General features: G+C 29.0%; 2 protein-coding genes and 1 long non-coding RNA gene across 3 annotated transcripts; 1 reads left to right on the forward strand and 2 right to left on the reverse strand.

The window, feature by feature from the left end:
* Nucleotides 1-13,874: 13,874 nt before the first annotated feature.
* LOC149892027 (uncharacterized) lies at nt 13,875-16,639 on the reverse strand. Its single transcript, XM_090079777.1, has 2 exons — nt 16,266-16,639; nt 13,875-16,148 (listed from the first exon to the last, which is right to left on the reverse strand). The coding sequence occupies exons 1-2, from the start codon at nt 16,525-16,527 to the stop codon at nt 14,134-14,136; spliced, it is 2,277 nt and encodes a 758-aa protein (XP_089935903.1). The 5' UTR covers nt 16,528-16,639; the 3' UTR covers nt 13,875-14,133.
* Nucleotides 16,640-18,126: 1,487 nt separating this feature from the next.
* On the reverse strand, nt 18,127-20,143 carry LOC149892028 (uncharacterized). Its single transcript, XR_016450311.1, has 2 exons — nt 18,645-20,143; nt 18,127-18,563 (listed from the first exon to the last, which is right to left on the reverse strand). It is a non-coding gene; the product is annotated as an uncharacterized LOC149892028 (long non-coding RNA).
* Nucleotides 20,144-21,345: 1,202 nt separating this feature from the next.
* On the forward strand, nt 21,346-24,013 carry LOC149892029 (uncharacterized). Its single transcript, XM_090078240.1, has 2 exons — nt 21,346-21,733; nt 21,875-24,013. The coding sequence occupies exons 1-2, from the start codon at nt 21,376-21,378 to the stop codon at nt 23,464-23,466; spliced, it is 1,950 nt and encodes a 649-aa protein (XP_089934366.1). The 5' UTR covers nt 21,346-21,375; the 3' UTR covers nt 23,467-24,013.
* Nucleotides 24,014-24,610: the final 597 nt, after the last annotated feature.

Here is a 24,610-nt window from a genome sequence, read left to right on the forward strand (position 1 = left end):
TATGATAGTATTATATTAAAATATTTATATTTACATCTTTAACCACATGTAAATACAGGTTTTATATCTAAACTTTTCCCCTCAGATCATTAAGGAGCTTTGCCATGTTTAAATGCACAATTATTTTTCTCTTGTATCAAAGAAAAAATTTTTTAAAATTAATTTCATAAATGTAAATATATGATTTTTTTTCAGTCATATAAACCTTATCTACTTTCAAACATAAATATTTTCTGTCAACATAAATTTTTAAAATAAGAAATTTTAATGTTATTGAAACGGTATTATATATATTATTAACATAATATAAACAACTTGTAAATGAAAAATAATTTTACACTAAGAAAGATAAAATTCTGTTTACTTTAAATTAAATTAATATACAGTGTCCTCAAAAAAAAATGGGACAGCATGACTTTTTTGTTAAAAGTCATAAAAATCATTGTTGTATCAATTATTTTAAATTTTTTTTTCTTAATTATAAAATTAGAACAAATAATGAACTATACTATTTAATAAAAAAACAAAAATAATTGATTTAACTTTTGTAATTCAACTAAACTGCAGAATTGTTAGAAATCTAACATAAATGAAAAAATTGTATACATTTTTTATAATAAAGTAAAGTTGATTGTACCATTAAATGTTTAAAAATTTTTGGTTTTCAATGTTAGATACTTAATATATTTACACTATTTTAATATTTAAAATGAAAAGAAATTGAAAAAAAAGGAGGTGGGCCCTCAAATTAACAACAGGTAAAAAAAGGTATCTTTAACATTGTATTTTATATTTCCGATTAAAGCTTTCCTCATTATAAAGTGTTACATGTAATTTTATATTGTTTTTTTGCAAAGTAAAGTTCTTTTCAACTTTTCAAAATGACATTTTGACTCAAAAAAGTTTATATTATTTTATTTAAATTAATTTTCTTAACAGTTTTATATAATTAGAAAATATAATTAAATGGCAACAATGGCAAAGTTAAATGCTTTTGATTCTACTACTACAAAAATTCAATCATTAAATAGGTATAAGACATTCATACTTATAGTATTTTGGTATTTAGTTGGAACTATATCATTTGTTTATCAGTTAAAATTCATATTTACCAACTTAGGAAAAAACACGTTTCAGAGTTTGATAAAGGAAGAATAATTCAAATGCACAATGCAGATTGGCTTTTGCGTAAAATTTCCAAACAAGTTGGATGTGGTAAATCTACAGTTCAAAGAGTTGTGTCCAGATTTATTTCTCAAAATTCAATTAGCAGAAAGTCAGGGTCAGGAAGAAAGCGAAAAACGGCAGAAAGAGAAGATCGATTGATTGTTAGGGAAGTGATGAAGAATTGTAGGATATCAGTGAGTCAGATAAAACAAAGTTTAAACCTTGAACACTTATGTAACAATACAATTGTTGCAAGAATAAAGAAAGGTGAAGAGATTACTTCAGGGTGGCAAACAAAAAAGCCTTTTATAAACGAGAAAAATCGTGTTATGAGATTAAAATGGTGTAGAGATCATTTAAGCTGGACTTCAGATCAATGGAAACGTGTCATATGGACAGATGAATCACCTTTTGTGCTACAATATGGTAATCGAGGAAGAATTTGGAAAAAAAAAGGTGAACCATATAATCCAGAGTGCACACGTGCCACAGTAAAGCATGACAAAAAAATCATGGTTTGGGGTGCATTTGCTGCTCATGGTGTGGGAAACTTGTACAGAGTTGAAGGAATTACGGATCAACATAAGTACCATTATATTTTAGTTAACCAATTAAAACCTAGTATAACACATCTATTTCCAGATGGAAACTATATATTTCAGCAAGACAATGATCCAAAGCATACAGCAAAAAAAAATAAAAGATGTATACAAAAGGCTGGTATACCTACCTTTGAGTGGCCGGCACAATCACCTGATCTTAATCCAATTGAGAACCTGTGGTCTATATTAGATTCTAAACTAAAAGACAGAAAACCTTGTAATGAAGATGAATTATTTTTGACACTTTTAAAAGGTTGGAACTCACTGGAAGTTAGCATGTTAACAAAACTAGTTGAAAGCATGCCCCATAGATGCCAAGCGGTTATTGATGCAAAAGGTTATGCAACCAAGTATTAAAAATGAATATTATGCTTAAAACTGATTTAATTTCTATTTAGTTGTATCAAGGGAAAATGTAATTGCATAAAGCATTCTATGTTAAACAACATAGATGTAAAAAATTAGAAAACATACACAATTTTACCATTCTTTTTTAAAAAAGTTGAATTTTCCTATTTTAGTTGATTTTTACTAATTCCGTTGTTTTGTTATAAGTCTAACTGTTTTATTGACTTTTTTTTGTTTTTAATGAAAAATATTGTGTAATAGAAGTAATTATTTGACATATTTTAAAAAAAGTTAAAAAATATTTGACAAAAATTTAATTTTTTTGCTTTTTTTAAAAAAATCATGCTGTCCCATTTTTTATTGAGGACACTGTACAATATTATAGTATATTAGTAAAAGAAAAAGAATTTCTTAGTAGGATAAGGATGACCCCTGGATTTTGAAAATAATCCTAAACGTTTCTAAAAACATAATTTTTACACAAAGCGACAAAAATAGTCAAAGCTGAATAAACAATGTAAATAATGCTAAATTAATTTAATGTGCTAATTAACAGTGTCGGATTTAGATGACATTTGACTTTAGGTATTTTTACATCCATTATATTTTGGTTAGCCATCGAAATTTTTAATTTGATGTATACTTCTAGAAGATGTATAAATCTAGAATGATTTAAGGGTTGATTCCTTCCAAATCAAATTTCAAAAACCCCATTTTAGACATTTTCTACTTTTTTTAAATTTGTTATTGGGCAAAAAAAAATCCAGCATTGTAAATATTGCCATAAATATAATTTTTAAATATAACATAACATTAAAAGTATATTATGCGGGAAATCATTTAAGTTGTTGTTTTTGGGTTATAAGGCAAACCGGCGCACAGTGGAAAATTGTAGAGCAACAGCATATCATAAATGTTTTTTACTAATGTCGCTACTGTCATTATATTTCAATTTTATTTAATAGTTTAATAGTCAATCATTACTATAATGCAGGAATTTCACATAATTTTATGTAAAAATAAAAGATTTGAAGCCCTATTGTTTATTACTTTTGCGGATGTTCATTTCAAACCTGTTCGCTTCATCACTTTAAAAGTGAATTTTCTATAAAACTTTCTAGGAATAAGTATAAAGTATTATACATTTTTGAAAAGCTCATGTTATGGAGATTTTAAGAAAATTATACATTTTTACTTATATGGTTCAGTTTAGGAGTAATTATTTGAACAATAAAATAAATGAAAAAAAAAAATATTCTTCAAGTTCACTGAGACTTTTGGTAGTTACCCACGCTTCCCCACGCTTTACATTTAAAGTAGTATTGTAGCCTAGGTGTTTATTAAAAACATGTATAAGAATGAGTTGCAGAAACGTGCGGTTTCCGAAATTATCGAGAAAAGAGTGATAAAAGTAAAAAAACAGAAAACCGCTTTTTATCGTGGTTTCAAATTTTGTTCATTTATAACAATAGCTTGGTATATGTTTTTTAATTTATTATCAATTTTTTATTGATACCATAGCATTCTTTTATTTTTGCACTCATTTTGTGGTGAATGTACACTGCCAATATATAAAGAGTTGAAACATTTATATCAGTATAAGAAACTCACAGTGGAAATTAAACCGACTCGTTTGACTATTGAATATTACTTAAGTTACTTTTGTGACTTGTTAAAATGACAACTTTTAAGTGTTTGAAATGTAAATTATTGCTTTCCTATATTGATGGAGGAATGACAGTTGAGGCACTGTCAACAATTTTAAAAGAAAATTATCAACTTTCTGAGGACAACTTGTGTTTCATCATTAGTGGTATTTAAAGGCACATTATTCCGTCTTTTAATAAACGATGGATACTGGCGTCACGGAAAAAGGAAGCTTTTTTATCTAAGAACAGTGATTGGTTGGATATTGTGTATCTTTACCTAACTCAGAAGAGGCAATTACCGACTCCACGCCATCTACTTCTTTTGAAAAACGCGGAAGGCCGTGCGTGTCTTATGGAGATTCGTCAGAATCCAGCAAAAAAAGAAAAAATTCCATGTTACTTAAGGAATATGGATTCGAGCATATCTTTAATACATATCTTCAGGCGTTGCATTCAATAGGAGAAGAAGCAGAAGCAAAACTTGTGGAATCATTAAGGATTGCTGATAAAGACAAAAAAAAATTAACATCGAGTTTTATGGAAAACGCAAGCCAGAAAAATATGCTAACTGATGAAGAAGCACTCAGCGTGTTTATTGATTTAGGTTTAACAAAAGCACAATATTTGTATATGAGGAAGGTGACAAATGAACGAAACTGTTCCATATTCCCACCATATTGTAAAATTCAAGAAATTAAACAGACCTGCTATCCACCATCTTCTGCAATAGAAATTACGAACACACATGCGAAAATTCTGGAACTGCAAGATTTATTGGATCACACTGTAGCTAGAATTTTGACCATAGATTCTCTGTACAGTATTGAATTCAAGCATTTACTTTCATATAGTAAATGGGGCTGTGATGGTTCCTCTGGCCAAAGCCAATACAAGCAGAAACTTCCAGAGGAATCTGAACTTATTTCTTATGCAAATTTGTTTACTAGTTCTTTGGTGCCTATCAAACTAATTGATAAAGTAACTGGCGCAGTTGTTTGGCAAAATCCGGCACCTTCATATGTTCGTTTTTGTCGACCTATATGCATTGAATTTTGCAAAGAGACTTCCAAGAAAACTAAAGCCATTGTAGATGAAGTAAAGAGCCAAATAAACTCTTTGCGTGAAATGTGCAAGAACTTGATGAAGATACTCTGCAGCTTTTGAAAGTCAACGAACTGATTTCAGGAACTGAAAGTCCCTATGTAGTTATGATATAGTACCTTTAAGGTGGTACCAGGGTAAAAAACGGCTATTTTTGATAAAATTTTGAAAAATACCAAAATTAATGTTTTGAATTCTTAAATCTACCTATTTCAATATGCGTTTTGCAAAAAGTCAAAAATCTTCTTAATTTTAATCAAATTTGGCCTTTTTTTAAAGAGCAGTTTGGTTCTTGCTTCATAACAACGACCTTAGAAACGCTTTTTATCTCGCTAAATCTCAATTTTTCAGAAAAAATAACTTTTGATAGAAAATAGATAATGGGCTGAAATTTTGCAGACTTAAAGATGAACATATTACGAATGTTGTCTATGAAGCAAATTTTTGTTATTTTTTATTTAAAACTCATTTTTATCATACTTTTGTCCCAAACTTCCCTTAATTTTATATCTTAAAGTTCGAATGTCAACCTGGTAAAATTAAAAATGTTTTAAAAAATTCTGTTTCATAGACAACATTCTAAATACATTAAAGAATTCATATTCAAATTTTCAAGCAGTTTTGACTCTTTTTGAGTTAGTTATATTAGATGAAAGAATAAGCAGGTTTGGGGGTAAAATAACACTAATTATGCGCATAATTAATGACGTTATCACTAAAATTTTTTTATTTGGCTACTGTTTTATATATTTTTTTTGTTCATTAATAGAAAAGAGCTAAAGTCTATTAATAGTTTTCAATTTCTTGTTAAAAAGTTACCTTTACCCTGGTACCACCTTAATATACCTATACATTATTTCATAAAAACAACTATTTAAAAATTGTTATTAAGAAACTGTCTTAAATATTTCTATAATTAGTAGGTAAGCACTTTATGTATTTTTCGTAGTTTTTAATAATTTTAAGGTATTTTCATATATATGTAAAGCATTGTGTTAAAGTGTAAATTAACTAACTGCCAATTTTGAAGTTTTTGATTTTTATTTATTTATTTTTAATATTGTATTACAAAAAATTCTTATAAAGAGTATTTCACAAGAAGCGTCATATACTACTTTACATTTGTGCAAAATTTCAAATCTCTATTTTTAGTAACAAAAAAGTTATCGATTTTTGGTCCGAAACACACCTTTATTTTCCACTGTGCGGCGTAGAATTCCCAAGCAGTTTTTCTCACAAATGTTTTAAGGTTCATCAAGTCTTTATATTTTGATTCTCCTATCGGAATTCTGGATTGATAAGTGTCAATAAGTTCAATTGACGTGTTAATATTAAGATTTTGCGGAAGAGGTTTGTAATCTTCAGTGGAAGAGTAACTTAATTTATAACATATTTTTGGTTCTGGAGTGTATTTCAGACATCTTATGTCTGTAACTGTTGCATCGCCCTTTTTAATACCTGGTCTGATTTCTGTGTAATATTTGATATTTGAAAAATTTTTAAAAAAATCGTATTTTAGAAACTTTACTTTATACTTTGGAAAAGATATTTTTGCATTTTCAATCAAAGCAATGTAGTCACGAGGCTCGTGTATTGCTCTACCTCTCAGATTTCTTTCGATATTTGCGTGTACACTGTCTCCTTCCATATGTGTATGTCCTTTTTCCAAATATTTCTGTTCAATTATTAAATTATTTTGAACAGAAAATAAAAGAAGTGAATTTGCTATTACAGTACAACGATTTTGGTAGGTGCAGACGTCAGAATATATTGTCACTTTATTTAAGTTGGGATTTTTTTCTTTATATTCTAATAAGTGATAAAATAATATCGAAGCAAACACATCACTTTCCAGCCCCCCTTCGGTTTCATCCCATAAATAATTTGTTGCTTCTTTTGTGTGGAGGTTATAGATAGTTTGATTATGAATTTTAATCTTCTTTTTAAAATACAAAGCACCGGCAGATAAAACTGGGCATAAAAGAGTTTGCTGACAATCCATTGTTAAAACTAGTTCATTAAGGGAAACGTTTTTTTTATCGAAATCCTTACTATTTTGAGCTTGCGTTTTTAAATACCAGTGATCTGTATAACTAGATGGAAGAACATAGTCAGGTGTATCTTTCTTTCTTTCACGAATTTCAACGCAAACGTCACACTGATCTTTTTTAGGTTTGTGTATAAATACGTTTTTCTTGTCAAGCAACTCATAGAAAACTGTGTGGCCCACGTATTTTATAATTACTCACGGTTACATATCAATATATAAAATACCTGCAATATATAAATATATATACATGTGTATATATATATATATATATATATATATATATATATATATATATATATATATATATATATATATATATATATATATAATTCTATATAGTACTTTATAATTACTCACGGTCACATATCAATTGGTTTTTGCATCAGAGACAGGTTACTTATTTGAACTTTATTGCGCGTTGGTTTAAATGTTTGTGCTCTCCATTTTATTCCCGTTGAAAATCCATATTTTAAAGCTCAAGACTTTTTTTTTTGAATTCGAGTCTTAATTTTTTTAGGGGCTAGTGCATAATTGGTATTGATATTTTGATTAATAATTAATACGTCTCTGATTACTCATTATGTCATTACTCAATGTACTGTTGTAATAATGATTTTTATAGTTACAACAGTGCATTGAGAATTTAAAAAACGTGGTACAACATTTTGAGTCCCGATCTCAAATTTCAAGTATCTTAAGTATGAACTCTTTCTAAGCAAACGTCAAAATCTTTTGCCAAGCGCGTTATTAAAAATGTATTGTATTAAAGTAAATGTAGAAAGTAATGTATCAAAAATTAAAAATATTCTTGCATCTCTACTATAACACAAAAACAAACACACAAACACACAACCCCCCCCCCCCCCCCTCTCCCCACTCACTTTGAACATACGCATTATCAATAATCAAACCCTTTTCCTCAACGCAAAAATTTTTCAAAACATTGAAAACAAAAAAAGCATTTAGTATATAAAAAAAAAATTTAAGAGAGATAAAGAACAAAAGATAGTCAAATCGCGTACGTACTTTAAAAAAGTTTGAAAACGACTGAATTATATAAAGTAATTTAAAAACTGGAGTAAAATTTATTTATGACCAGTTATATTAGTTAAGTTCAAGAATATCAGTTGAAAAGTCTAGAGTGTTCATTACAACTTTTTATATTATGGCCCATAGTTTTGATTACGGAACTTAGAACAGAAAGTTCAAATAAAACGCTAAACTTAAATAAACTTTGTATAAAAGAATATATTGACCCCACAGCATGGCCGTCTGTACTAACAGGCCTCGTAAACGCGTAAATCGGGGCCTGGACTGGGGGCCAATCTAGTACTCTAAAGCTATCTTGTCTTAATAATTTCTAGCGACATTTCGGTAATTTTCAAATTAAGCAAAATATTATCTTGTTTGAATCTAAAATCTATCTAGAATGCCTAAAAAATGTTGCGTGACCAACTGTAATGGTAATTACAATAAGCAAAATAAAGAGAAAGTTTTTCGGCTTCCTTCTGAAAAAGAAGAATATAATCGTTGGATGAATGCCATTCCACGAGATAATATACCTGACAGCCCAGATACAGTTGTTTGCGAAAGACACTTTCCATCTGGATATCCAACAGTTACCAAATTTGGCCATAAAAGGCCTCGCGATCCTCCATCAGTTTTCACATGTGTCAAGCCTAGTTTGATACCTACTTTTCCACCACCATTAAGAACAACTTTTAAAGCATCTTCATCTGTCCGGAACATTATGGCCGATGAACTTGATATGTTTTTAGCTGCTGATAAGATTGCCTGTTTTAAATCATTACACCAGAAGCTACAAAATAAAGAAATTGATTTTGGTGTAGTTGATGTAACTTGGTATTTTGCTGGTGAACATTTGCTAATCATTCAGTCAACAGACTTTGAAGAAAACTCTTTGATTGTCAGATTTATGCTTAAGATTAAAGATGATCTTACTTTTGAGGGATACTTTTGTGGAGTTAAGTACAAAATTGCATCTCTATCTCAAAATAGGATTTTCACAATCGATTCGTGCTCAAAATTACAAGAAGCTATTAATTTTTTAAATAACTTAACAAAAGGCAGAAAAATTATGAATCTTTTACAGCTCATCCATGACATGAGCTCTGCTACAATTGGGAAGAAAAAATACAGCACAGAAACTATTGTTAGAGCATTTGATTATTTTGCAATTTCAAGATCATTATATGAAAGATTAAGGGAAGATTTTGAACTTCCAAGTATTTCCCTCTTAACAAAACTAACTTCAAAACTGGATTCTGCAATGGATGATATAGAGTTTTTAAACTCAGTTTTTTTAAAGCTTGACAATGAAATGCAAAAAAAATGTATACTTTTAATTGATGAAGTCTATGTTAAATCATCACTTACTTATCATGCTGGCTCAGTCTTTGGTAAAGCAGTAAATAAACCAGACTCTTTAGCAACAACTGTTTTAAGTTTTATGTTAGTGTCACTTTATGGGGGGCCGCAATATCTCTGCAGAATTTTACCAGTTTTTGAGCTTGATTCTAAATTTCTCTTTGAACAAACTCAATTTGTCTTAGAAGGAATAAAGAGTGCTGGAGGGATACCTGTAGCCCTAATATGCAACAATAATCGAGTAAATCAAGCACTATTTAAAAAGTTTGATTGTGTTGATCCATGGTTGACTAAAGACAATATGTTCTTGTTATATGACTTTGTGCATTTACTTAAATCTGTTCGTTATAACTGGATCACAGAAAAAAGTCAAAAGTTACGTTATGAATATGATGGGAAAACAAAATATGCGTGCTGGTCTAGTATCTTAAGTTTGTTCAAACTTGAAGGAAATAACATTGTAAAATTGTCTAAACTTACAAGTGTGTCTGTTGCACCAAAACCTATTGAGAGACAAAAAGTGTCCACTTGCCTAAAAGTCTTTTGTGATGAAACTGCAACTGCTCTAAAATCTAACAGTGGCATAAAAGAAGCAGACGGTACCATTACTTTTAGTGAAATGTTTGTGAGGTTCTGGAAAATTGTCAATGTAAAAGGACCTTATGCTGATATTCGATATAAAGATCCAGACAGAGCAGTCATATCAACTTCAGAAGATGCTAGACTGGCATTTTTACTTTCTCTTGCAACAATGGTAGAACAAATGTCCAGCAAACAGGGAAACAGACAATTTCAGTTGACCAGAGATACAGGTGCAGCTTTAGCTCATACGTGTCGTGGTTTAGTAGCCATTACTAAATTTTTGTTACAACATTCTTTTAAGTATGTAATACTGGGAAAATTTACAACTGACCCACTAAAAAATGTTCGGAAAACTTTGACAAGGATCTGGAGGCACATATTTTATCAATGTGCAAAATATCATAGAAAAAGTTAAAATTCAAAGAGCTAAATTAAGTCTCCATATTGGTATAGACATTGATTTTTTATCTGCAGAAAGTGCACATAACTGCCAAAAATGTGGATACTTTCTTAGCAGTAATGCTATTGATATATTTGACAATTTGCCTGAGTTAGAAAAGTGTTTTCAAATAGATACAAAAGCAGGATTAGTATATATTGCTGGATATATTGTGCGAAATGAAGTTGAAGAGCAAGAAGAAGCTAAATTTTACTATGGAGAATTTGGTGATTATACTGCAGAAATAAATCGTGGAGATTTGAAGATACCAAATGACAATGTTTGTCAGTGGACAATTTTCTCTTATATTTTATTTCATGAAATTGTTAGTAAAGTCTGCTGAAAGTCACTCTGCAATGTACTAATGTTGATATCAGAGTCTTTTAACTTTAATATGGAAAGAAAACATGCTATTTCACTTTCAAACATTTTTTTAAAAAACTATGTTAATTTATATGCACCAAGGTTGTCTAAAGAGCCACAACAAAAGATTTTGAAACTTTCAAAGTAAACCTATCAGTTTTTTAACAACTTTTATGTTACGTATATGTTTTGTGTATTTTCTACTTATGTGATTTTGGTAAAAAATATAACACTTTAATATATAGCTTGGGAGTTTTTTTAAAAAGTGTTACAATCTTGCTGTTACTTACATTTTGACTATAAATATTCAATTTATGTTTTTGCACTTTAAAATATACCTAGGCTTTTTTTTGTGTGTGTTGCTACCTCGATATATTTCCTATATTTTCTATGTATATGTTCAATCAATGATTATGTGATTTTGCATGATTTTTAGCACCTTATAGCTAGGGAATGTTTTACTAGGTTTTGTTTTTGTAGATAAAGCTTTATAGCTAGGGAATGCTTTTTTTTATTTTTGTGTCAACTTGTTATTTATAAATTGGTTTCATTTATTTAGTAGGATAAAAAAAAATTAGCTATAGTTCATGCATACTAAATGTAAACGGTTTTTTACGAGCAAAAGTTCATGAATCATTATCTTTTCTAAAGTTGTTATTGTTTTTTGATGGCCCCCAGCCCCAGGCCCCGATTTACGCGTTTACGAGGCCTGTTAGTACAGACGGCCATGCCCCACAGCTATAAACTATTAATCTAAGTATATTCTACCTGAAAATTTCAGCCTTAGATGTCCAGTCATTAACTAGATAAAGTCTTTTGGTGTCTTTTCGACAGTAATGAGACTCCAACTTTTCTAACGAATCAATAAACTCATCTGCATACTGCTTACTCAATTGAAAACTATCAAGACTAGTAAATAAATCTGGTTTAGATAATACGTAAGGATTTGCTTTTGGGAATTCTGTTAGACAAAAACGTCTTACTGTGCTATGAGACAATGCCAGAGTGTTTTAAAAAAATTGCATGCATACAGGCTATATAATATTTTTAACTTTAAGGTGGTATGCAAACTCATTATTTCTAGAGTATTTATCGTATGGGTTAAATACTGTTCTTCTTTTAGTATCGCTAATACAAACTAACAATTTAACCATTTCAATTTTCATATTTTTATCAAGTAGACAGAACTCGGTTAAAATATGTTGTCTTGTTTCGTCATTTATGTCACGACATCGCAGATTTTTTTGAAAACACATAGTACTTTCACATCTTGGACCAAGTTCTTTGGCGTTTTTTTTTAATTTTTTTTCGAACCCCATCAACTAGTTTAGTTCCGGTATATTCTTTGCTCGCGCAGTCTTTTATTTACATACACAAAAGTGCTTTTTTTATACTTTTTTTTAATGCGTTGTTAAGATCATTCCTAATATTTAATGCATTACTTGATTTGTCAAAAGTATAGGATAGTTCAATGTTATTTTGGAGTTCAACTGTTAAAAATGTTCCTTCTTTGTCCGATGAACCATCATTATTTACTATTTGAGCCATACTGTAATCAAAATACGTTTTTTAATAAGGTTATGACATTAAATTTATGAAAACCGGATGCATTTAATATCTTGGTTGACTGTTTCTCTTCACTCTCCTTATTTTTCATCAAATTTAATTGAACACTTTTTTTTACATAGGCAGTGCCGCGTATAAAAGTTAAGAGCCTCCCCCTCCCCATAAAAGGCCTAAAAACTTTAAATGTTAAAAAAAAGTCCTTAACGTTGTAAAACGTCCCTTAAATTTGCAAGTGGGTCTCTAAATTCGTTAGGACTCCCTAATTTGGGTGTGGGGCAGCCTAGTCACACCTCTATCCATAAGTATTATATGATACCTATATAAAAAACTAAAATTTTGATGTGCCCAATGAAATTTGCTGAAGCACGAAATATATATATATATATATATATATATATATATATATATATATATATATATATATATATATATAACTATTTAAAATAATTAACTATTTAAAATAATTACTTCATAACTATTTAAAATAATTACTTCTAAACAAAATCAAATTTGGCAAGTGAAACTTTGTGTTAAAACTTAAAAAGATTTATATCTCAGGAATAGATGGAAAATAATGCAATTACTGTCTTCTTATTAACAACTTTTATCATCAGATCTGCCATTTGTAGTGAATTCACATTTTGACAAGGCGCATAATTTCATGCAATAAAAACTTTGAACGCCCGGAGAATGCAGATAGTTCAAAAATAAAGCTGGCGGAAAATGCAGATAGTCCAATTTTGTTTTACGCGGAGATTGCAGATATGCCAATTTTGTTTTTGGCGGAGATTGCAGATATGGGTAATTCCGTGTCAAAACAACAACAAAATTTCAAAAAAATAACCCACTATCTCTAAATGACTTAATTCTTTCAACAAAGATACTTAACTAGGCTAAAAAGAATTCCACAAAGTTGTTTTAAACAAATCGGAATATTTTAAAAGTTATGCTCGTTTAAAATTCAAAACTTTGTAACATTTTTACTTATCATGCGCCCCTAGCAACGTCCTTAGTAACAAGAAAATGTCAATACATACGTTGTTACCTTAACTATATTATTTCATAATTTGAAATTTTCCACATATTATTAGATGCTAAACCATAAAATTATACTAAGAAATAATAATTTTTTATATTTATTAATAAATCAAAAAGAGTAAACTGGCATTTTTAATAAAAGTAAACAGGCTTACTATAAGAGGAATTACAGAAAAGGTTATGATCTATATATTTCCAAACTTCATATTCTTAAAGTATATATAAATACCTAAAAAAAAAAAAAAAAATTGAGTTGTTTTTCGACTCACTAATCTAAAAAATTTAATTTTTATTTTTGATTGAAAGAATATTGAGAATGAGACAGAAAATTGATAGGTATTTATGTTTAGGCACAACCAGAAAGTAAGAGTTCTTACTTATGTGTAAAACTACAATATGCATATGTAATAAACTCAATTAAAAATACTTAAATATTAAAAACAGGCATTTTCACTCAGAGCTAGTCAAAAATAAGAGGTATTTTCACTTAGGTATAAAAATGCAATATTCATGACATACATGTCTATGAATAGTATTCATGTCCGTAAATAAACTCAATTTTAAATATCAAAACACATTAATTCTTTGAATTCCATGTTTTTATGAATTGACAAATTTATATTCAAATCAGTGAACTTCTTCACATATTCCTTTGTTTTTCTTTGGACTGTAAAATAAAACAAAATTAGGTAATATTTGTTAACAAATGAAAAAATATTGTCATATACATATCATAGACATATGCAAACTGTCAATTCTAAGAAATAATTGATAAAAGGAAGCAAGCAAATGTTTTTTAAGATTCAAGGGCCATGTTGGTGCATAAATTTAAATCCCACATCAACTTTGCACATCACTTTGCATCTCACAATTTTTAAACTTGTAAGTCAAGATAGGGATAGTGTCATCACTGCAGTATTTCATCTTAACTTCATTTTGACATACAGGAATAAATTCATGAAAGTCTCTTGTTCCTGGTATTGTTTTTACATTTTTAAATCGTTCAGATTGTAATAATCTTGTTTCTATCAAACTTTCACTTGAAATATAAATAAAGTTTATACCTTTGATGTTGTTAGTGCAATATGTAAACATATCACGTGAGTTTAATATTTGATTTGTAGAAACTCTCTGCAAACTAGCATTAGCTACAAGCCGTTTAACTGTTCCTCCTATACCATCACAAGGTTGCTTTCCATGGCTGGTTGCAAAGAAAACCCATTTTGCATCTATTCCAAAGTCTGATTTATGCTGACATAGATTAAAAATATTTTTGCAGTTTTTATATTGAGATGAACAGCCATCAGAAAAGTAGATCACATTTACAATGCTGGGTATCTTTTGCTTTAGATTATTGATAATTGATTTTTGTATCTCGTAAACCATTGGTACATCATGATTGTTATCATCTGATATAATGCAATATGAAGTGGATTGCAACACTTGATTTTCTTTATAGTACACAACTACTGGATGAAGTGTGCACTGAAGATTATTCCAATGAAAACCTTGTACTTCATCCTGCACAACAAAACTATAGTTTTCTGCAAAATCTCCTAGAACTATTGCACTATTTGATGGCAGTTCTTCTTTAAGATTTTTTAAATATTTAGATTGGCATTTAGAAATATATGAATGTGCTGTTAGCTTGACTAGTTTTTCCATCACCATATTTACATAATCTGGTATGCTTACAAGCTGTATAACTAAATCTGATCTATCAGTAGTAACCCATTGGTTAAATTCGATAGTATCTTCTTCCTCAAACTGTCCTATTAGTTCGAATAGCTTTTCTTCTAATTTAGATGTTTTTTTTGGACATTGTGTACATCGATGTAACATGCATTCTTTGTTTTGCATATCACAAACAATAAATTTATATAGTTCATGGTAATCAATTTTAACGGGTAGGAGAATTAACTTCATGTTTTGATGGTAGATACAAATGCACACAGAATGGGTTCCTGATGAGTTTGGCAAAACACACCATTTAGGTCTTAAAACACAAAACTTGGAAAAACCTAACTTTACATGTGGATATCGAACTTTAAATGAAACAAATAACTCTTTTAAGCTTGATAAAAGTAGTCGCTTTTGCATATGGAGTTTCCAACTAACACTTACAAAATCCTTTTGACCAGGCATCTGGCGAGAGTTTTCATCATCTTCATAAAAATTTTTTACTAAAGTATTTATTTGATCAGGGAGCATTTTACCTCGCTTAGTTTGTGGAACTGCAAGAATTCCTTCCTTCTTTGCTAAAGATCTAGATTTTATTATTAGATACTTTGAAACACCAAAATACTCACTAGCTGCTTCAATTGACCATTCTTGTGGGCACAAAGTCAATATTTGAATTTTGTCCCTAAATGAACAGCATTTTTCAAGTTTATCTTTTATCAAAACTAACATATTTTCGAACTGAACAACTTTTTTTTTTAAATCAAGAATATATTCATTATCAAAAACTTCAACTTCTGTCAATGGAATTTTTAAAGAACTTGATAACTTTTCTTTGAAAACTGTTGTAATAGTTTTAATTTTTTTTTTCCCAATACTCATACGATTCGCAAATGGCTGTCCATGAAGCTTGACTGGTGACACGCCAATTATACTGAGACAATCCGAAAGTTCTTGTCTATTTTTATTTATATCAGCTTCTTGTTGAACGTGAAATACATTTTCTTTATTTATACTTTCATTTGTGTAATCATCAGAAATATCAATGTTATCAGTATTAATTTCAGTGGAAGCTTTTAATTTGACTAAGCAATTTGTACAAATTTTTTGACCAGGTACAATATTGAACCTGTTGTTTAAAGCTATGGTTCTTAACGTGACTACTCTGAGAGATGCTAAATTAAAAAATATAACTTCATAAAATAAAATATGCCTAGTATTAACAAACATAAAGACCTTAAAATTATGACAAAGTAACATTTATAAAAAACTTTATGACAAGCTTTACTAACCTTTGCACGGTCTTTTGTGAACTAACAGTGGATCACAGCATTTATTCTGAAACACAGGGAACTTCTCAAGATAGAACTTTTGATGATGAAAACATAAGTCAATAATCAAATCAGGAGAAGCACCAGACCTCAGCGCAACTAAATTTTGCTCATCTGGAGCTAAATCTTTAAAAAATATTATTCCAATGTGGTTTGTATATGTTAACTTGTGACAATTTGATTTTAAAATCAATCCAAGAGAGCATTGTGATGTTCCAGCCATTATCAAAATATTTAATTTCAATATTTTATTTTTCTAAAACCAACATTAAATAAATAATAATTTCTAACATGAGTATTATAATCAAAACTTTATTTTAAAATAAATAAGTGTAATCATAGCTGTTACACTTATTTATTTTCAAAATAAAAATGAATTTCTGGTTTCTTGTCTAACTAATTAAATGGAGCAAATGGTTCTAACATTTGAGTATTATATATAATAATACTTATGTGAGAAATTATAATTTTTTTGTGAGAATTTGTTTTAGTTATAATCTCTCTATGGAGATTATAACCAAAACGGTAAATAAAAATGCAAAAATAAAATTGCAAAAATAAAACAATAATAAAATAGATATGTGCATTAAAAAACAGTGAAATAATTTTTGACTCTTACAGGTATTTATATATAAACTATTATTGTAAAGATTTAAAATGAATAGATCAATACCTTTTCTGCAATTAATCTTAAACTATACATGTTTACTGAAAAATTATTGATAAAAACCCGGTTTTCATCTTAAAGTTTTTATTCAAATATAAGATCTAATAACTTTAAGTAATGATTTTTGACTTCTTTCTTCAAAAGTTTCTATGCCTATTAAATTTTGTAAACATATAGTTAATGTAACTGTGCATACTTTAACATTTAAGTGTTGCTATAGACGTTGCTAAGAGCACGGAGAATAAAAAAAATGTAAAAAATCTCAAACTTCAAAGACCCATAACTCTCAAAATAATGAATTTGGCTCCAGATTATTTTTGATTATTCCTAACGACGGTATTAAATGCATTTGTTCCAAAAATCAAGTATTTCTGAGATGGTGGGTTATCTCGACTTGTTGTTTTGACATGGAATTACCCATATGCCAAATTTGTTTTCCGCGGAGATTGCAGATAGTCCGATTTTGCGCGGAGCCATCGTTATAGCGAACCATTAGTGGCTGCCCGACGTTGGAAAACAAACGGTGAACCAGCGCACTATGCGTCGCGCTGATAGAAAAAAAGGTAATAGCCTTATAACTAGAGAACTATTTAACATTTTGAAGTAATTTTTTTAACAAAGCATCAATTATGAGATATTGTTTGTTTATACATATATTTATAAAAAAAAGTCCGGTCTTTTTTAAAACCGGTTTCATTCCGGTTTTTTAGTTGGTTTATCCGGACTAATTCGATTTTTGATTAAAAAGATATAAAACCGATAGTTTTTGATATTTTAAACTCTAAATCTGATATATCAATTTATCTTTTTTAGGGGTTACAGGCATTTTTAGTCTCCAACTTATATTTTCATGTTAAATAAAAAAGGAAATAGCAGAAATATTTTATTATAAATAAAAGTGAAATAAATACTCCAGAAGTTCCATTCCCCTCAAATGCAGAATCAAGGTTCTGATGCTAAAATAGGTTTTTAACAATATGTGGCTATGAGAATAGCCTTTTTTTAAAAGTTGCTTATCAATTACAGCTGCATGGTTTAATGATGCTTCCTTGATTTCTTTTCTTAATATGAACCATTACTCTTTGACTTCCTAAAATTATTTAACAACAAACACTAAAATTTTAAAAAGTTTTGTTATTGTAAAAAATAGTATAGTTTAAGATATAAACTATTTATTATAGAAATTATCTATCAAATTCTAATTTTAACAATTTTACATTCAAGAAAAAACTGTATTCACTGTAATAAATGTATATAATTGAAATATAATTAAAATTTTCATTCTAAACATGTCTCAGCAATCTTTATGTGGAGCAAATTTAATATCTACAACAAGCCTTTAAGAATTGCACTATGCATCACTAAGTAGAAATAGGACTTTAGACACATCTTTGAGGAAAACAAAAACATGGCAAAATTGAGTTAATTTGAGGCCAATTGATGCAACTTTTCCTCAAACATAAAAGTTTGGGATTCTTATGCTTCAACTTTTCTAACAATTAGTTTTTTGTTTTTTTTTCAAGCATAAAAAAACATGCTGTGTTGATTATGTGAAAAGATCTCAAAAATATCAGATTGGCTACCACCAGCACCTAAAATGTATCATTAATAAAATTAAACGATAACATTAAATATTTAAATTTAAGATATACATAGCTTTCTCCAATATTTACCTTAAGAACAGTTATCAGCTTAATCTTCTTGCAGTATAGCCTTAATACCTCTTGCATTTTGTTTTTCTTACAGTATAGGTACATATCAGATGTCATAAATAAATAATTTGCTGTATCCCTAGTATTTTCAGCAAAAGAAGTTAAACGTGCATGACGTACTCATGCAGTTTTGTTGGCTTTGTTCCTGGCTTCAATGGCACTCTCAGACAAAGAACCTATTGGATACTTAAAATATTTAATAAAAGAAACACCATGAACTACCATTCTATGCAAAGACTGTGACATTGGAATGGTTTTTAAAAATTGATCATTAGAAATGAGACCAAACAGACATTCAGATTTCTGCTTGAAAATTTTCACATCCGGTCTTGCTGTTGTACTATTCATATCAATGAGCAGGTCCCTAAATAGTTTCATCATAGTGGTATTCTTCCAGTCACAGATGGATTATTAAAGAATTTTCGTGCAACATTGCCAGTGTTGGATGTACAACTTCCCTTCCTGACAAAAGATACCCTTATTTTTAATTGTATTTTGAATAAGTGCTGGAGTTTTTTTTTTTGTTTTCAATAAATTCTCGGCCATTTTTTGCTGCTATTTTTCTTCCTTGTTTCACTGCTGGAAGTTTGCAAGCAGTATTAAAAAAAAACTAACTCCATGCTGAATATCCACAATTGAAGATTTCAATATATTCCAAGTTTCAATATATTTTTGTCTGCATTTTTATCTTTATTCCAAATGGTTTCCAAATTAAACTCCTTAGGACTTGCTTGACATACATGACAGCACTGAGATGCAATATTTTTTAAAGCATTTTTGATACCACAGCATTAAGTGTTTTACCATCATTCATTGTGGTATAAATAGTTGACAAACTTGAATTTATAACAAAAGTATTGTCATGAAGTATAAGTTTACTTTTAATATTCTCTAAAGACAAAATTTCATTTTGTAAATGTTCAAACTTCTCTTGAATAAAACTAGCAGTCTCTTTGGAAAAACAAAACATAAGATGACGGGTTGCATCTGGACTATTTGGATTACAATTTTTCCATAGTATCTTTTTTCCACTTCTAATCTCCAACAGTACAAACACTTTACTATACACAGTGTAATCATCCACACCTTTCTTCATAGTTACTGCATTCTGAAACTCAGATTGGTCACTCTGACCATCACCACCCACTTTGCAAATAACATGTTATCACGTTCCTCCTGTGCTAAAACTTTAATAGAATTATCTTCATACTCCAAAAGATACTCAAACTCTCTAGAAACTGAATGTTTGATCATATTGAAGAGACTATATTTTACATCAGTTTCTGAATATTTCACCTGCTCTGGAAATGTATGTGTTAAAAGTTGACGATGAGTGAATCAAGCCATTTTGATAATTTATAAAAACCATCGCAAGGTAAAACTGAATCAAATAAAAACTTACCGTATGTTATTGAACTTCGGAATTTTCATTTACTTCACAGAATTTAGTCGGTTTTTAATAAAACTCACAGTATAAAAATGATTTTAAAGCATGAGGTCACAGAGGTCGCCTCAATTTTTTTGCATGGCAGTAAAGTCGATTTGCAGTAGCTATATTTTATTTAAAAAAAACGAGGCGACCTCTGTGACCACATGCTTAAATTAATCAATGTTTAAGAAATCAAAAAATCAGCAAAAAAGTGCTATTCAAAAACCTTTTTTTTCTATTTCTTGTTTTACATTCAATTAAATACATTATTATTTTAATTTCGCATAAAAATAATATAGAAATTCTACACTTATCATATATTTTGAAAGGATTTTAACAAAAAAGCGAGTTTTTTAAAACCTTAAAAAAACCCTTAAGATGTCAAAAGTTTAAAAAAACTAAAAATGATTTTTTTTTATAGAGAATTAAAAATTGAATGCAAAAAGAAAAAACTTAAAAAGTTTAAATATGAAAAATCACTAAAAAATATGTACAAAATCCTATTTCCGCTTAGCGATGCATAGTGCAGCGTCGGACCGCGAAAGGTTACCATGTAGGTACGTAGAATTACGCGTTTTACGGGACCGATATTTGTGCTAAAATTCTGTGCCACGTTTTTTGTAGTTTGCTTTTCGCTATTGAGGGAGAAACCTATTTTGAGGTTTTTTATTTAGAGTTATTTATTAGTATAGATATTTTTTAAAAACTAGAGTAATTAAACTTTATAAATCTGTACCTTTTGATTACAATAAAAACTTTTTTCAATAGATTTTTAAATGACAAAAACTTAGTTATACTTTGTGCATTCAGTAAATGTTGAAGATATGCTTGTTTTTTTTGCAATGCTATTCTCGATGTTAAGTTTACACAATTTCTTTGCACCTGCCAAATTTTATTGATTTATTTCATGCAGCACATACTCCATTTTGTGTAGCACTTTTGGTACTTAAATTTTGATTTTCCGCTTTTATTTTGAGACATGGGGAGGGGGAGGGGCGATGAAGAGGAACTTCAATCTGCTTTTAAATTTATAATAATTGGTTCAGATTTAACTAAAAAGAAAAATGAATAAAAATGAAAAAATAAAAATTTTTGTGGTAATCAAAAGTTCTCCTCAATAATCCTCTTATTGCAATTAAAAGTTCTCCTAAATCAATTGAAGAGCGTTTTTTCAAAAGGGATATAAGTCCATTTTTGCTGAAATCGAGTTTTTCTTACTTTTGGATTCTATAGTGTAAATGGAACAAATCTAACTATAATAACATGGATAGAAAATTATTTATCCACTTTACTTTCAATATTAAAATCACCAAGTTTTTTCAAAAGGGCATAAGTCCCAGCATTAGAAAAAAGTATAGCAAAAACTTAAGTTCACGCTTGCGCAGTAGCAACTTCCGTAACAAATTTTATCTAAAAATGGTATCTAAAATAATAGATTCAGAACTGGAAATATTTTCTTACTCTCTAACCCCTGGACATGGTCGGAAAAGATCGAAAATAAGCAAAACAGGAGAGAAAAAACGCCAGAGATATTCATCTCTTGGAAAATTACCTGTCATAGCTTGTAGGCACAACAACAAAAGATGTAAAGCAGGCAATCTTGGCAACCTGGATATTGTTGGTGAGCTCAGTTGTATTACACTAGCCACTTTTGTTAGTTCAGAATTATTATAGTTAGCTATGAGTTTCAATCTATACTATGAATTTAAATTACAAATAATTCTTTATTATATCAATCTTGACATACCAAAATTTTTTTTAGGTTTTTTCCAGAAGCTGTACAATGAAGAATTAAAAGTTAAACAGGATAATTTTCTTCTGAAGTTTGTTAAATTAACTCAAGTTAAAAGACACAGGTTAAGGAATGAATATTTTTGTTTGAGAAAACATTCAATAAACTACAGTATTGCTGACAGAAGTTGTAAAACAGTTCCAGTTTGTAAAAAAACATTTCTTTCCATAACATGTGCTGGAATAAAAAGATTGCATAATCTTATAAAATATTACTCTAAAAATGGGTGTCTGAGACCTGAAAAACGCGGAGGATTTAGACAAACGATAGGTGATAAAGAAATCACCAATTCAATAGTGAATTTTATAAGTCAATATAAAGGTTGTGTTTCACACTATGGGAGAGGGAAAAGTGTTAGAGTGTACCTTTCACCTGAATTAAATGTTGTAAAGTTATGGAGAAACTGGAAACTTCATAGAAACCAAGAAAATATGGGTATTTCATCACTTTCTAAATTTAAAAACATTTTTTACACAAAGTTTAATGTTGGATTTGGAAACCCAAGAACAGATATCTGTTCTTTTTGTGAAGCACAAAAGAAGTTGATAAGAAAAACATTTGATACAAAGTTAAAGGGAGAAGAGTTTGCTAAATATCGTCTGCACAAATTAAGAGCAAATAAATTCTACTCTCTTATGAAAGAGAAAAATGAAAATGTCATTAAAGTGTGCTTTGACATGCAACAAAACCAACCACTTCCTAAATTAAGTGTTAGTGAAGTATTTTATGCTCGACAAATTTGGCTCTATAATTTAACATTTGTTCGACATGATCAAATAGTACAAAACAAAGATAACATTTTTATTTATACCTGGTTGGAAACTCAGAGTGGTAGAGGATCTAATGAAGTTTCTTCAGCCCTGGTTCACTATTTGTCTAAGTTGGAAAAAGATTTAATTACAGAAAGAGGAGCTAAAGTGAAATTAGATCTACATTTATTTTCTGATGCTTGTTCATCACAGAACAAAAACTTTGTTGTTTTGTGTTGTTTGAAAAATTTTGTGGAAACGAGTGTTATGTTTAATGCTGTTAAACATTTTTTTCCAATCAGGGGTCATAGTTTTTTACCTCCTGATCGAGTTTTTGGGCATATAGAAAAAGTGGTACGCAAAAAAGAAACCATTCTTTCTCCTCTGGAATATTACAAAATATTTTCAGAGCATGGAGCAGTGCAAAAACTAGGAGAAGATTGGTTTCTTAAAGATTACCAAAAAATGGCTAAACAGATTCTTAAAAAAAAAAAGCCATTTCCAATGAGAGATCAGAAAATTATAATTTACTCTCAAAAGAAAATCGAAGTGCAAAGTGCATATTCTGCAGAGCCTTGTCTAGTTAGTTCTTTATTAAAAAAAGGACAGTTATTTGCAAAAATGACTGAAGCAATACCAAGACCATTAGAAAACAAAGTCAAAAAGGAAAAGAAAGCAGATGTAAAAAAGTTAATGGCTTTCTTTGAGGTACCATATGATGCAAAGGACTTCTATGCCTGTATTCTTGATGGTATTGAGGGAGTAATGCAGAATGATGTTGATGAGTTTGATGAAAATGAACCGTTTGTTTAAACTTAATAAAATAATTTTACTAAACTTTTGTTTTGTTTTTTTGTATTATAAAATGTTCTCTATTGTTGTCTTAAAATGAGATTGTCTAAAAATATGTACTAAAAGAATATAATATTAAATCCATTCAAATAATTTTTTGTCCCAAACATTAAGGGTTCATACATTAATGACGTCTCTGCTGAAAGGGGTACTAATGACGTCTCTGCTGAAGGGAGTATCAGTAAATTAATTCAGATGGTAATTATTGGTAAAATTTTGAATTAAAACAAAAATGTTTAATTAAACAATTTAATTATATCATAGGCATCTTTAATTCCTTAAAAACTCTTTAACCAATGTTTGATTAACTCAATTTAGTATTTTTATGAAAATAAAAAAACTGATCTGCAGCATGCTTTGAACTGGTATGGCTGAAAACCATCGAAAAACGTTTAAAATATTTTCGCTTTTCAAATCTCCATTAAACATATTTCTGGCATAAAACAACAGTTTTTTATTTTTTAAACAGCGTACGTATGAATTTTAAATTTTTACAAAAAAAGAAAAATCACAGAGAGGGTCTTCACTTATCATGTAACAAGGGATGAGGTGGTCAAAATATTAGGTGTGTTTTAAGAACTTACGTTACAAATTTGTAAGTCCATCCAAATAAACTTAATTCGCAAACAATTTAAAACATAATTTTGTCACAAATACTTATTTTTCTCTAAAAAAATGTGGACTTATGCCCTTTTTGAAAAACTTCTTACATTTTAACCCGTTATAAGTATACTTCAAAAAAAGAAAAATTTTAATTGTAAAATTATTTTTATGAAAATCACAATAAACTACCGCTTACAAAAAGAAAAATTTTTATTTGTTGAAAGTTTAAATAGATTATTAATTTTTTTTAGTTTTTTCAAAATATTTAAAATGTGACTTATATCCCTTTTGAAAAAACGGTCTTCAATTATTAAAATCATTTTAATAAATGATATTACCACTACTTTTTGTTGAATGATAACTTATTTGAATCGTATTAAGTATGATTCAAATAAATGATTTAGCTAGTTTCAATTTTTATAAGTTTTTATGCTAAGTATTGAGACAGTTCAATTATAAAACTCTAATATTTTTAATTACAGTTCAACTGTATATAAAGTTC

The sequence above is a fragment of the Hydra viridissima genome, unplaced genomic scaffold (genome assembly GCF_058129835.1).
Source record: "Hydra viridissima isolate aposymbiotic clone 2 unplaced genomic scaffold, HvirCarnegie_v1 scaffold_2, whole genome shotgun sequence".
Taxonomy (NCBI): domain Eukaryota; kingdom Metazoa; phylum Cnidaria; class Hydrozoa; order Anthoathecata; family Hydridae; genus Hydra; species Hydra viridissima.

Bases quoted from the DNA above. Each gene is read 5' to 3' on its own strand.
- LOC149892029 (XM_090078240.1), top strand. From the start codon at position 21,376: ATGGATAGAAAATTATTTATCCACTTTACTTTCAATATTAAAATCACC. The intron at 21,734-21,874 runs GTGAGCTCAGTT...AATTTTTTTTAG, and splicing joins TGGCAACCTGGATATTGTTG to GTTTTTTCCAGAAGCTGTAC.
- LOC149892027 (XM_090079777.1), bottom strand. From the start codon at position 16,527: ATGGCTGGAACATCACAATGCTCTCTTGGATTGATTTTAAAATCAAAT. The intron at 16,149-16,265 runs GTTAGTAAAGCT...TTTTTAATTTAG, and splicing joins TCACAAAAGACCGTGCAAAG to CATCTCTCAGAGTAGTCACG.